This window comes from Magallana gigas, chromosome 10 (assembly GCF_963853765.1).
Source record: "Magallana gigas chromosome 10, xbMagGiga1.1, whole genome shotgun sequence".
Taxonomy (NCBI): domain Eukaryota; kingdom Metazoa; phylum Mollusca; class Bivalvia; order Ostreida; family Ostreidae; genus Magallana; species Magallana gigas.
Genome location: NC_088862.1, coordinates 7,745,239 through 7,760,902, shown reverse-complemented (window position 1 = coordinate 7,760,902; position 15,664 = coordinate 7,745,239). Strand labels below are relative to the sequence as shown.

At 32.3% G+C, this 15,664-nt stretch overlaps 1 protein-coding gene across 3 annotated transcripts in view; it reads left to right on the top strand.

Moving 5' to 3' along the window:
- The window catches only part of LOC136272212 (heat shock 70 kDa protein 12A-like), a 35,170-nt gene extending 24,102 nt beyond the window's left edge, over nt 1-11,068 (top strand). Inside the window, exons 8-12 of one of the 3 annotated variants that reach the window (XM_066073437.1) lie at nt 5,633-5,697; nt 7,317-7,631; nt 9,371-9,595; nt 9,896-10,043; nt 10,137-11,068. In XM_066073437.1, the coding sequence (XP_065929509.1) occupies nt 5,633-5,697; nt 7,317-7,631; nt 9,371-9,595; nt 9,896-10,043; nt 10,137-10,780 (1,397 nt within the window). In that variant the 3' untranslated portion in view covers nt 10,781-11,068. The remainder of the gene's footprint in view (nt 1-5,632; nt 5,698-7,316; nt 7,632-9,370; nt 9,596-9,895; nt 10,044-10,136) is intronic. The other 2 variants (XM_066073438.1, XM_066073439.1) reach the window with 2 other exon arrangements.
- Nucleotides 11,069-15,664: the final 4,596 nt, after the last annotated feature.

The window sequence follows — 15,664 nt, the reverse complement described above, 5'->3', positions numbered from 1 at the left end:
AATAAACACAATACAAAGCCGACAAATTTAATTTTAAAATATGATTTTTTTAAGTGTACCTTCATCAGTGCGGACATAATGTGACGCTCTTATTGATCAAAATTAATGGCGAGTATGTTCAGTGCGGACATAATGTGACGCTCTTATTGATTAAAATTATTGGCAAATATGTTCAGTGACTGCGGACATAATGAGTAATTTTGTTTAAGATAGGCGAATATTTCGTAACATTGAACTTTACATGGCGAATAAAAGTAAAAATAATGAAATTTATGAGGTGGCGGACATAATGTGACGATGTTAAAAAAAAGTGGCGGACATTTCGTGATGGCGGACATAACGTGACGATTTTTTCAAAAAAGTGGCGGACATTTCGTGATGGCCGACATAACGTGACGATTTTTTCAAAAAAGTGGCGGACATATCGTGACGGCGGACATATCGTGACGGCGGACAAAACGTGACTCAACACATTACTTTACAATGTAATTCGCCCCAAGCCTGGTTCGTATGGATTGTTTTTTCTTTAATGAACTATTTTTTTTTAAAGTTTACATAAACCAAAAAGGGTAAATGAGAACAATAAATGATGAAGGTTTCCCCGAAAAGCATCGTTTTCTTTTTTAGTTTTGTTTATCGGCAAAATAAGGGATGGGTTCTGTTTGTCACACAAGCAGCTAGTTTTTTTATTGGCTCTTTAAGCATGATGTTAAGCATATGCAAATAAGTAAGTCTGTGTTGGCTTTGTTATATACTACCTAAAAACATTTATTTTATTGAAAACTTCAATTGGCAATCGGTTTTTGGACTGCAGTAAGCTATTCGCAATTCTAACTGTATTCGAACTGCATTCTAGAACGCAGTTCACAATTTGAAATTTTGAATTCATAATTTGGGCTTGAAATGTTCAGGGTAATCTACTGGTGGTATACCATTACCACCCTGAAAATATGGTGAAGTGGTCATCTCCACCTTTGAAGATTCGGGATTATTTGCAATTCAATAGTGAACTGCGTTCTAGAACGCAACTCGCAATTCAAAATTTAGAATTCATAATTTGGGGTCTGAACTTTTTATGGTCATGTTATGGTGGTATACCATTACCACCCTGAAAATATGATGAGGTGGTCATCTCTACTTTTTGAGATTCGTGCTTATTTGCAATTGAAAAGTGAACTGCGTTCTAGAACGCAGCTCGAAATTCAAAATTTAGAATTTATATTTGGGGCCTTAAATTTTCAGGATCATCTGCTAGTGGTATACCACAACCACTGTGAAATTATGGTAATGTGGTCATCATTAGATTTAAAGATTCGGGCCTCACTCATTAAACACTTTGCGCAATTGAAAAGTGAACAATATTTTAGAACTCAGTTTGCAATTTAAAATTTATAATTCATATTTGGGGCCTGAACATTTTGAGGATCATCTACTAGTGGTATACCACTACCACCATAAAAGTATGGTGATGTGGTCATTTTGAGATATGGACCCTAAAAAATTAACATTTTATTATTTTGGTATTTTAAACATCGGGTTTGGAAACATCAAGAGCCCCTGACCTTGACCCTGAAAAATTATAAACTGCAGAATCTTACTGAAAATACACATACGCTTATATTGAATATTTCCAACTATATTAAATCTTAAAGAAAATTATATAATTTGAGCAATTTTGCTACTTTTAAGGGTGGTATTTACTGTGGGTTCAATTTATAAAATTTTGATTGTTATGAAAGATATGTGTTCTTAACACAAAAATGAAATAAATTATTCTTGACATAACATTCGATATTTTTTTAACTATATTATGGAATTATGCTCATACAAAAATGGACTTAAAGAAGAAAAGAGGGCATTTTGACTAAATTTTGCAGATTTTGTTTTCTGCTTAAACATTTTTGATAGTACTTTACTATTAAAAGTTAAGCTTTTATATTTAAGTCAATGTAATCTTGCATGTATTTTGTTGGTATTATCTCACGTAATCATTAAGATAACCACATGACACGCAATGCAAAAATATATTGAAAAATGCTAAATAACAATAAAAGACATCGTATCTCAACATTTTTATCCTTGACCTCATATTAATTTTATACCTGCAAAATAATATCAATATAGGTAGTTCATAGGTAGTTTAATTCAATTAATGTTTATGTATTTCATTCTTTATTTGAATCAAAAATGGGAAGGGATTTGAAAACTAATAGAGGAATTTCGAGCTGGAATAGGTAGTTTAATTCAATTAATGTTTTTGTATTTCATTGTTTATTTAAATCAAAAATGGGAAGGGATTTGAAAACTAATGTAGGAATTTCGAGCTGGAATATTAAAAAAATATGGGTTTTAAATTTATATTGATAACGAATAGCTTAAAATCACTTGATTGCATTTGGTAATATTTTTTTTAAGGGTTGTCACTCAAGGTTTTGTGCTGTTACTTTTGACTTTTAACAATTAAAGTACTTTATCTACAATGTCTCAGTCCACCCAAATAAATTTGGGAACGGTTTACAGTGAGAGTTTAACCTGCAATAGACTTGTGTCTCATCCAGGGATGAGGGGCTACGACTGTCATCCACTTGCATTACGGATACTGGGCACAAGTACCTATCGTTGGCGCCTTCATGGCTCGGAGAGAACTTTAATGGACAGATGTGCTCAATCGGTTTTATGCGGCGTCGACTAGAAACTTATTCAAAAGAGTGTATTCTTTTTTGATCGAGACATATTCAATGAAAATAGATTGCCTGTTTGGCCGATATTTTGATAAAAAATTGTCATTTCCAAAGAGAAAGAACAGAATTTAAGGAGAAAGGCACATTTAAAAAGTGTTTCCATGATAACTAAACAAAAACGTCAAAATTTGATTTCTTAATTTAATTTAACTTTAAAATGCAAAGTCTTGATTTTTTTGTACACACTCCAATGATTTTGTGCAATAAGGAATTTAAAAATGAAAATCAAAAACTGTTGCAATGGCAACAGGCTAACAAATAAGGTAAATTCTTATAATTGAAGGCATTTTTGAACGGGTATTAATTCACATATAAAGTATAAAAATATAAAATCTAATGGTGAGAAATAAAAACTTTAAATCAAACATAATTTCCGGTGCTTTGGACTTTTCCAAAAGTAAGAATTTCTGTGTGAATTTCCGTGAAAATTTAATTTCCATAGCAACACCACTTCTGTGTTGCATATCAAAGTATTTTGGGGTATATAATAAAAATTCAAACAAAAACAATTGATAAAATTCTCGAAATTTGGATTTACAACACATCAAAAACTCCTTATCTCTTTAATTTTTACCTACTTCTTGGCTATATGACCATAGCAACGGGTTACATAAAATGTATTAACCATGGACATTGATAGGTATGTAAAAGTTGAATAGTGTCCCATTTTGACGTTTTAAAAATTGTATAAATTTTCAAAACCGTTGTTTTTTCCATCGTATATTTTCTATGAAAAAAAGAATTGACAAGAACAGTGAAGAAGGTTGATCGATGTCTTTTTTAGTTTATATTTGTGGGGAAAACCTTCTTATATGGCTTCAAAGTAGTTAGGGTGTGCTAATTTTCCTTCTTTAGCATCGGTTTCTATGGCAACGGATACTCAAGGCAACAAACATATCTGTATTTTTGCGTTTTTGTGTCCATGTATTTCATATAAGGAAAATTGGTGTCTATGCGTGGTCAGACCCTTATTTAAATCTTTGTTGATTTTTTTAAAAATAGAATTGACAATAAAGGCTAAGGTTTAGAATGCGACGTGAACAAAACAATATTTTTTTTTTAAAGTTTAAATGTTTATTTCTACTCTTCTTGGTACTATCGAGCAGTTTTTCACAGAGTTATGACCTTAGACTTAGAAAAATTTCAATTATTTGCAGCTTCTGTTCATTTTCTTCGCAAGGTTGCACTTGATACTGAAATGAAATTTGGTGTACAGATTTATCATACGAATATCTCAGTCAAGTTTGGTTTTGGTACGATCGAGCATTTTTGGAGTTATGCACCTTGCACTTTCAATTATTCGCAGTATCCGTTTATTTTCTTCACAGAGGTGTCCAAGGGAGGGGACGTAAGTGTTTCACAAACATCTCTTGTTTACATTTTAGAGGTTAAGCAAACCAACGGGTACGAGTACTTGCTTCTGTAGATTGCACGTTAGGAACTACGCGTACCTGTTTACATACCTTTTTTGTTTAGATATTAAATACATGTACTTGAAAATGTTTAATGAAATCTTAATTTTTTTATCTTTACAACCTCAGTTGAATAATGAAAAATGTACATTAAATACTTATTGTTCAACAACGTCTCAAATATACAACTTGATACCATTAATTGAAAAAGTTATTTTTTAAAGTCATTGCATGATTTGAAATAAGAACTACTCCGAATATACACCTCTATACCACGATCAATGTAATTTTTTGTTTCATCATATCAGTATTGAAATCAAATATTTAGCCTTAAACAAACTACCTTCGTTAAAATAAATAGCTAAAAAGAAAATATAAAGAACAAGTTACAATATATTTTCGTCGGTATCAAAACGAATAACGTTATGTATATGTTTTCCCTAATGCAAGTACATCTATACACGCACGTTTGGCCCAACTTCTCTATCCATGGACTATATTAAACAAACGCTTACTATAGTCAAGGATGGTTTACAATAGTTTCAAGTGACAAACAATCGTATACGATTTTTCAATAACAGTTTTCATCATACTCAAAAAATCATATTTGTAAACTATAATAAACGGCTGTTAAATATATATCACATTGTATAGAAATAAAAACCTGTTAACTATGATTTTCAATATATTACTTATGCCCAAATCTATTGTTTACTCTAGCTTTGGTCTTAAACTGTAGATGTAAGTCAGAAAGTATTTCTTCATAGACAAAATTGCATCTCCGATGATCAGATATGTTGTGTTATATTGTTTTTCGATTGTAAATTCGGGTTTATCAAAATTCTTAGAACTCGGCATCCTCATAGTCTGTTACGTACGTATCGTTTTGAGATGGTATCTCTAGCAAATTCTTTTGCATATTCTTTCTCTTACAACAGAAATCACTAGCCCGTAGACAAATATTGGTCTAATTCATCACCGACTTGATGAAACGGAATCAAAACATACAAAGAATGCATTGTCTCTGATTTGTACCGTAAATCTGGAAATTTCTACCGAAGATAAATTTTGAGCAATTTTGCGCGTGATCTACATTCGCCAATTTTTTTCCAAAAATTTAATCAACAATAAAAAAAAATTGCCGAAGGCTGGTCTGTACTCTTTTTTATATTAACAGGTATCCGTATGTAGTAGGTAATTACCCCCTATAACCAACTTGTGGAGAAGGGCTTCAAAACAATCGATATATATATATATAAAAAATTATTAAAAAATTATTAAAAAAGATCCAAATTAATTCATACCGTGTACATCTTAATATGCGGAGTGTATCGTTTTAGAGATGTGATTTTTTTCACGTAAGCCTTTTAAGATTTTGGTTATGAATACGATTATTAATCGACCTGTGTGATTATGTGTAATGATATTGTTATAATCGAATAAAGATAATTTATTTGAACTAACAATGTATTTTATTAGAAATAAGGTCCCAAGGCATATTGAAAGAAAAATCAGTGCAGATGTCTTCTACGGACGAACTACAGGTACCAGTGTCTACGATTGTCATAAAGTTATAACTATTTTTATATTCATTGAAAATAACATACAATGCACTTTGAAAAATAAAGCACTTTGAACATTTCCTTTTCAAAGTGCGTTAATTTTAAGACCAGTTTAACGCACTTTGAAAAAAAATATATATATTTTGAAAGTGCGTTGATATCGTCGATATTAAAGCACTTTAAAAAAAGAATTCAGGGTTTGGTCCAAATATTTGATACTTTTACAATGAATGATTGCTAATCTATGTTTTGTTTGTGATTGTTGTAACCTTCTTTTGCACAATGAGATATATTTAATAAAAAAAGAACACAACACGGCTAACTTTATGAACAGTTTCTCGATTACAATTATTTTCTTTACTCATAAGCTTACGTAGTTCGACAATTTACACACGAATAACAATTCGTGAAATTTGATTTGTTCAAATATGACATAAACTGCATCGCTTATCAATTGCCTTTTCCTCTTTTGTGTATGCAGCAAATTTACTTCTTATCTCGTAATGATGCCATAAACGAAAACGATTGATATATATTGATTTCTGAGTTCAATGCATAACATATTTCAACTGGCTTCAATTGCATTTGCTCATGAAAAAACGTCATTTGTGTGAAAAAGGTAATTATTTTTATCAAAAATGATATAATCTTTTAGAACATCAGTGCGAGAAAAAAATACACACCATTTAATTTAATGGTTTTAATCTAACTTTTTATGTAATGCAATGATTTATTTGATTAGAATTTGAAAAGAGGGTTTATTTTGAAACACTTACAGATTCTTTAACATACCATTTGAGAAATTATTGTTTGACCAGCTCATTGTTTTCAATATCACTGTACTTATTTTTCGTATTTCTTTTACTACTCTTACATGTATACGTTAACAAGTTGCTGAATATCATGATTTGGAAGGAAAGATGAGGGGTAGGGGGACCTTCCTGTAATCAATTAAATGATGTACACTGTACTAGTAATTGACCTGTATCAGTGGTTAACCCCCAACTCCGCCCCACCCCCTCCCCCCTTCTCAAAGACGGTAAATGAGATTCAATAGACTAAGTGTTAACAAATCATCATACTATCAACAAAAAAGAAATTCAATTCCAGAATGAGATTTATACATATTTTTTCAAAGCGTGTTAACTTCCAAATTTAAAGCTCTTATGAATTTTAATTTCAAAGTGCGTTGATTTGCGTTGAATGCACTTTGAAATTTTTAAAGTCCGTTGCCACAACGCTCCTATGAAATGTCAGCAGTCTTACGTACATGCGGATCTGTGAAGGTAGTGGATAAACTGAGGTCTTTTAACTTTTTAAAGAGAAGAAATTGCTATCTGACTATAATATTCTCTGAAATCCGCACATTAACGACTAACGTTGCAAGTTCAACTGCAATATTTACTTGAATTGACAAATCTCAAAAATTATTGATCAGGCACGGCGTGTTGATGCCAGGCATACAATTTAGAAAAAACTGTGGGACTTTCAGCATTCGGTCCTTTTGATTTATGAAATAAATGAATTGCATTATGGTTTTTGTGAAAAATGATATGTGAATCATAATATTTTTCTTTTCATTATGCACCTTAAATTTTCAGTACATAAAATCAAAATCTACTAGATATGCAGTTGCCGCCATGGATTTAGGAACTGCTTTTTCGGGATGTGCTTACTCACAGAATAAGAAATGGCATATAGTCAACGTTCATCATTGGAGCACTGGATGTTTTATCTCAAACAAAGTTTCAACTGCTATGCTTTTAAATCCTGATCAAACGTTTCGAGCTTTTGGATATGATGCAGAGCAAATTTATTCTTCATTGGTTGAAATTGATATGAATGACGATGGAAAAATCATAACAAAAGACAATAGCAATGACTATTATTTTTTTCAAAGATTCACAGTTTTGCAAGTAAGTAATGTACTCATCATCAGGATTAAATAACCTTTGAGAAGAATGCAAATGTTCATTTGTGTCTACATGTCCGACTCTCTGTCCGTCTGTTAACTTCTCATTTTTAATTCCTTCTGTTACAAGAGGCCCATGGGCCAGATTGCTCACCTGAGACGCAATAGCCACAAGGAAATCAGATTTTTTAAAGTTATATACAAAATATCTTGACAATGTAATAGAATAAAGATATGAAAAGTTTTCCATTTTTCTTCAGATATTATTATGTTGAACATAACGCTACTTTTGAACAGGATGATTTCAAAGTCCTTGAATTTGCTTACGATGTTCTTGAGAACTGTAATATTCATTATGTGATACTGTAAATTCCTTATATTACGCGAGTACTTAACTCCGCGATCCCGCTGTTTTGTATCAAATCGCGAGAATATAAAATCGCGAACGCGGAACATTTATCCATATTTCTTACAGTTATCAACTCTCAGAAAATAATTGCGAGGTTTTAAATTCCGCGAGGGATGCTTCTCGCGATTTTACGCGGATATAAATTCCTCGCGTTTAATTAGGAATTTACAGTATACAAGAACATCTTAAGCAAATTTTGTAAACATATGTAATTCTAAATCAAACACTTTAAGCCAACTGAGGGCCCAACAATTGCCCAAGTTCTAAGCAATTGAGAATCAATAATATCTCAAGATGTTTGCATTTTAGTAAAACCATGTATTATAACATTTAAGTTGACAAGAATAATTTATTTTTTCGCCTATGTAAACAATGTTCCTTCACATATTGTGGCTCCACCCAATCATCTGGGGTCGTGATTTTCACAACTTTGAATTTACCCTACTTGAGGATACTTCAACATAAACCTAAGCTTTCCATGCTTATTGGTTTTTGAGATAAAGATTTTTAAAGATTTAGTCTATATATTCCCATAAAAAGTCGACCCCCCAATCTGGCCCATTATACCCTAGGTGGTCATATTTTTCACAACCTTAGATCTACCCTACCTGAGGATACTTTAACATAAGTTTCAGCTTTCCTTACATATTGGTTTTTGAGATAAATATTTTTACTTATATACTCCTATCTAAAAATTCAACTCCCATTGTGGCCCCACCCTACCCTCCCAGGTCATGATTTTTACAACTTTGAATTTACATTACCTGAGGATGTTTCCACACAAGTTCCACATAAGTTTCAGCTTTCTTGTCTGTATATCGGTATATATAGGTTTCTGAGGAGGAAAATATTCTCAAAAATTCACTTTATATATTCCTATGTAAAAATTCGATCCCCCACTGTGGCATCACCCTACCCGGAGGGGGGGGGGGGGGTCATGATTTTCACAACTTTGATTTTTTTCTTCCTGGTGTTTTAACATAAGTTTCAGCTTTCTTGGCCTATTGTTTTCTGAGAAGAAAATTTATAAAGATTTTTTATATATAATTTTATGTATAATTACCCCCCCCCCCCCCCCCCCCATTGTTCTCGAGAAGATGTTGAAAACGTGAATGTTTACTAACAGACGGACGGCGGATAAAATGTAATTAAAAAAAGCTCAGGTTAGCTAAAAATACTATAATACTAATTCCATTTTTCTTAAAACATCCCTGTCTGCAAAAAAATAAAATGTGTTGAAATAAAAAACCAGATCAGAGAGAGAGAGAGAGAGAGAGAGAGAGTTTCCCAATAGCAGATCAAATTAGTTATTATGTTCATTTTATCTTTTACAGAATTTGGATTCAAAATCTTATATCGAAGATATCACTGGGAAAAAAATGAAAGCTATCACAATATTTTCCATGCTAATAAATTATTTTAAGAATGAATTAATAGAAACTATGAATCGGTCAATTGCTATAGGAACAATCTCCGAATCAGATGTGTTTTTCGTGCTTACAGTACCAGCAAATTGTGGAGAGAGAGCAAAACATTTCATACGCAAAGCAGCAAAAACGGTAATCAGCTAATGGGAGTCTTTAAGCGTACCATGAATATGGAATTCCTAATTTCATGAGTATGTTGGACAAAACGCATATATAAGTCTGAGAAAGACAACTGGTTCTGATTTAGAAATATAACCTTCAATTTCTATGTTTACAATAATGCAACTGTCAAACGATAAGCGCATGTGGTAATTACTACCGCACTGTTAAGTCATTAAAAAGTTCATACTGAATTGAGCGTTTTCACTCTTCTATAGGTTCATAAAAAGAAACATATTTGCAAATGTACATATTCAGGGGTATATTTTGCAGGCTGAAATTAAAGCAAATCAACTATCCATTGTTTTTGAAGAGGAGGCAGTCGCAAGTTATTGTCAACATATGCATCTGGATAATTATGATGCCACTATTGATAACCTTCTTAAGAAGGAAAAAAAATGCATGGTCGTTGATCTTGGAGGTAAATACAATAACTGCATCAGTAATCTTTAATTTCCAACTTAGAATTGATATGCATGTTAAATGTAAAATTTGGTTCATTTTTATCCCTAAGCCGACAGTGTTAAAGTTGCGGTTCTTGAATTTGCTGCTGATGGAACATTAAAGAAGTTGTATCCACCTACTAGAGAAAATTGTGGCGGAATATCCGTTGATGAAGAATTTGAAAAGTTCATGGAAAACATAGGGGGTGAGGGCATCATGAAGTCATTTGCTAAAGACCATATTGAAGACTTTTTAATGATGCAGAGAGAATTTGAAACAAAAAAACGCGAGTCATCGAATAAAGCCATAAAAATTAGAATTCCAGAAAGTTTTCACAAGACCTTGAAAAAAAGGTATAAAGGTGGAATGGAAGCAGCTCTGCATTTGTCACCTTATAGAGACATTGTAAGTTTTTTTAGCTTTAAACTGATTTTGCCGCCTGAAGTGTTCAAAACGTTTTTCAACAAAACAATTCAAAACGTTTCAAATCTTATTACGCAAAATCCTCAGAAGGGAGGTGTTAAATCTATAATAATGGTTGGTGGGCTTGCAGGCAGTGAAATTATTCGAGATTCCCTTAGAGAGAGATTTTCAGATACTTATGTGATTGTTACACCGCCCGAGGCTGAGCTTGCTGTTCTGAAAGGTGCAGTATATTTAGGCCATATTCCGAGTTCAAAATCAAGCCAGGTTCAATGCTTAACATATACATAGTTTACAATTTGCTTCGATGTGAGCCGAACTAAGATCTAAAAGACAAAGGAGGTTAAATAAAATTAAGATATGCAGAGACGTTTGAAACCCGTTTATAAGACGTATGAAAATTTGTATTTGTGTTTAACCCATATCAAAACGAGAATGAGAAAAATTGAGATTTGTGTACTAAATATATTAAAGAGAGAGGATCTGGAACACAAAGCAAATTTAATGTTACATCCGGACGTTCATATGTTGAAATGAAAGTGATTATTTTATTTAAAGAAATAAACATTCGTGTTGATTATAACTTTTGTGTCTTATTTTAAACCCAAGTTATATGTTAGAAGACATGACAAAAATTTGAAGATTTAGTCGAAAGTAATCTTCATTTAGTGAAGCCTCTGATGAAGTCAATTATCAACTCGTTTGATAGTAAATATTAAATTATTGGTAGAATTATGAAAAATATGTTTGTGTCTCTCTTATTTTACAAAACTCCAACATATTTTAGCCTGTCTTAAACTTTAAAATTATCGTTTAGCCTAATTGCAACCCATTTGGTACTTTTAAACGAGGTATAATGTAAACTATATTGCAATGATTACACATGTATTAGCTCTAGATCAACTCATAACCTTAAAAGTTGTGATAAAATTTTGAGACACTGCGTATATGTGTACAATTATATAGATGTAATGATGATCATTGGATATTTTCTTTTGTATGAAATACTTTTAAAAAACACCAAAAACCACGGTTTGAGCTAATGATTCTAGGAGATACATTACTGCGTTATTCAAGAAATGTTCAAACAATTAAATACACAATATTTACAACTGATGGTTTTAATTAAATTAAATTTCACCATCAGATTTTATACCATGGTCAAATCTATGTCATTGTTTTAACTGACAGAAAAGGAGAAAAAATGTAGTCAAGCATTTGGTACCAAAAACGATTCTGTTCTTTTCTCTTTAAAAAAATTAATTGATTATGCAATATTGAATTAATCTTTAAAATTGGAGTAGATAGAGCATGGTCTGCATTTTCTTTCAATTTGCATTTTCGAAGATATTTTGCTAATTTTTGTATTCTTCTTATAATAAATTCTTTCTTGTTTTCGCAATTTAAGAATAAGTATTTAGCTATTTGCAACAAGAGGCCACAAAATGTGCCACATCGCTCACATAAGCAACGACAAACATGATAAATAAAGCTTAATTGAATTATATACAAAATGTCTTAAGAATGCATGTAGTAAAATAAATCTCGTTAAAAAGATTTTTTTAAATTTTCTCCAGATAGTCCTATGCTAAATATTGAGCCCATTTTATAACAGCATGTTTTCATAGTCATAATACATATTGATCATTGCAGTTTTCCAGATGATAAAGAAAATCAACTTTGAATATAAACCTACGTCATACTTTACACCCTTTGTGCGGCCCCTGAATTGTCTGGAGACCAAAGTCTAATAATTCAGAATCAACAAATGTCAAGATGATTTGCATATAAGTACTACCACAAATTAAAACGTTTGTATTTTTGAAAATATTCATTTTTTTGTATCTACGAGATTTTTTGTAGAAATTAAACCCCTCCCCCGCCCAACTGTGGCCTCATTCTACCCCTATGATCATCATTTTGAAAACTCTAAATTGAATCTACGCTACCAAATACTTCCACACAAGTTACAGGTTGTCTCGCCAATTGGCTTTTGAGGAGAAGATTTTAAAAAAGATATGCATCTATGTATTCTTATGTAAAAATTCGAGACTCCTCCATTATTACTCAACCCTACCCCGGGGAGAATCTACAAAACGTGATAATGCTTTATGACAAGCTAAAGCTTTTTAAATTGGTCCACTTGTTTTCGAGAAGAAGACTTTTGTAGATTTTTTCTTTGTGGTTTCTTGATTATTAGAGCGACTACATGCTTTTATGAATTTATGTCGGCTTTAAACACAAGTAACAGATTGGCTGGCTAATTGGTTTTTGAGAAGAATGCTTTTGTAAAAATTCGACCATTACCCAAGTTGCTCCACCCTATCCCCAGGGATCTTGATTTGAACAAATGTAAATCTTCAATACTTGAGGATACTTCCACACAAGTAACAGCTTGTCTGGCCAATCGCTTTTATGAAAATAAGATTTTAAAGATTTTTCCCTCCAATTTATGTAATTATTCGACGCCTACTTTGGCTCCCAACATTAACCCGAAAATTGTTATTTGAGCAAATTTGAGCAAATTTGAAACTACACGACCTAAGGATGCTTTCACCCAAGTTACAGATTGTCTGGCTAATTAATTTTTTAAAAGATTTTCTTCTGTAATTTCCTATGTAAAAGTTCGACCCCATTGTAGCCCTACATATATAAATCTGTGTAAATTTCGACCCCCAGTTGCGGCCCATTCTACACTATTGGATCTAAAAAGTACTAAGAGTGCAATTTTTACTGATAAATTTACTCATATTGTACAATTATTGCTAAGAATTGCTGATATTTACTGACATTTTTACTGTATTACTGATTATTACTGATATTTACTGACGTTTTTGCTGTGACTTTTATTTTTATCGATATTTACATGGATTTACTGTCGCAGCTGAAAATGGCAGATAATTACTGAGAATAATTTAAATGCCCAAAGCATTGGCTATTAATGATTTAAAAAGCCATTATTCAAATTTAACGCCATTTTTTTTCAAGTGTGTATTTGGTCGATATACGTTTGATTTAAAATTTGATTTATATATATATATATATATATATATATATATATATATATATATATATATATATATATATATATATATATATATATATATATATATGACATTTACAAAAAAGCCCGAGTTCCTGATAGACAACATCTATTTAGTTTTTGGAAATCAAGTCTTCCAACAATCTGTTTGAATTTCCTTGGGTACCAATTGTGCCCCATTGTTAGCAGACCTATTTTGTGTTCATATGAAGCAGAATTTATTCAAAAATTTGTACGTGAAAAAAATATCACTCGCTGTGGCCTTCAACTCAGCATTCAGGTATATCGGCGACGTATTATCAATTAACAATTATTATTTCCATACTTATGTCGACTCGATATATCCAAGTGAACTTGAAATAAAAGACACCACAGAGTCTGCGTCATCTATTTCATATTTGTATATTTCACTGGGAATGGACATTGATGGTAGCCTTACAACAAAACTTTATGATAAACGCATTGACTTCAATTTTTCTTACTTATGTAGCAATATACCCTCAGCACCTGCATACGGTGTTTTTATCTCTCAGTTAATTCGATACGCAAGGGCATGATCTTCGTATTAACAGTTTCTAAGGAGAGGCAAGCTACTGACAAATAAGTTGATAAAACAGGACTATCATCAGTCTCGTTTGAAGTCATCTTTTCGTAAGTTCTATGGTCGATACAACGACCTTGTCAGCAAATACAATCTTCCACTGGGTCGCATGCTGGCTGACGTTTTTCATACAAATTGGCACACAATAAATCACCTAGCTGTCTACGGACTTTTCCGTTTTTCCCCGATTACGACAAAGAGCACACGGCGGGTAAGGTCGGTCAGCAGAGGATGCTCACTACTCCTAGGCACCTGATCCTACCTCTATCTTTTCAGAACTTGCCATTAGAATTCAGACCAGCTGCTCTTTACTTCACCATTATCAAAGATGCTCTCCCAGTTTTGGTTTTTTTTTTTGTTTTTTTTTTTTGTTTTTTGCGAAATTAATGAACTACTATACATTATAAACAGAAAGCAATGAAATAGTAATTGAATATAAGTAATGCATCTCAAAAGTAACGTGAGCTAAGGTAAAGTATTTATTTTATCACCAAGGTAGTCTGGTATTGAATGATAAGTAATCCCAGGCTGTGACATTTATCTGTCGTCCTACAGACGAACTACTGTTCATTCCTTGCCAAGTATCCCTGCTAAAGTTTGTTTAAACTACAACATTTCTTGTTTCGTTCTTCCCTGTCTTCTGAAAAGCATTTGCAATCCATTTGCTTCTATGGTTTTATTCATATTAGAACTCTGTATTTTGAAAAAGAGCAAATGAATATACAAGAGTCGATCCAAAAGTAATGTCACACAAAGCACTGTACTTCTCGTGGATACTTTTTATATAAAATTCTAAATCAAATTTTTTTTCCAATTACATTTCAAATTTGATTAAGAAATTTGATCAAATTATGTTCAGAAGATATGAATGTTTTAACACGCTATTAATTTTACATCATTGCGTCATGAATTTACCTTTTTTAAGATTTCAATTCAAAGTAAATAACTTTGAAAAATTTGAAGAATCTTAAAACAACACAATATATTTTTAAAAAGATATGGTGTATACCTTTTCTTAATATTTTTGTAAATATTTAAGAAAAGTCACCGTCAATTACGGGTAATCTTTGGGCTTTTTAGTTTGTAGATCTAGGAAAACAAAAGACCGGAAATGCAATTAGTGATGCGATGCATTTTTGCACTCATTGATAGAAACAACTTTCAAATGCATTGAAATTGATATATGAACCAAAAATGAGAGAGAGAGAGAGAAAGAGAGAGAGAGAGAGAGAGAGAGAGCATGCGCGAGCGCACGCGTGTGCGTGTGGGGGGGGGAGGGAGTGGTGCTCGTTGTTGTGACTCAACTTCTGTTGCAGTGAAACCTGGTTAGTGTCTCGCAAATATGATGGTAGTTTTGTTGTTGTTGAAAACCACGGGTTCCATACAGTCCGGTAAGGCAAAATTATGAACAGAACTCTAGACATTAGACGGTATTGTAACTGTGTTTAACTTGGTGCCGCGTTGGGGTTGGATCATATGACAACTACACTGTATTGTAAAGGCAATATGGACATGTATTCCAATGCAAGAA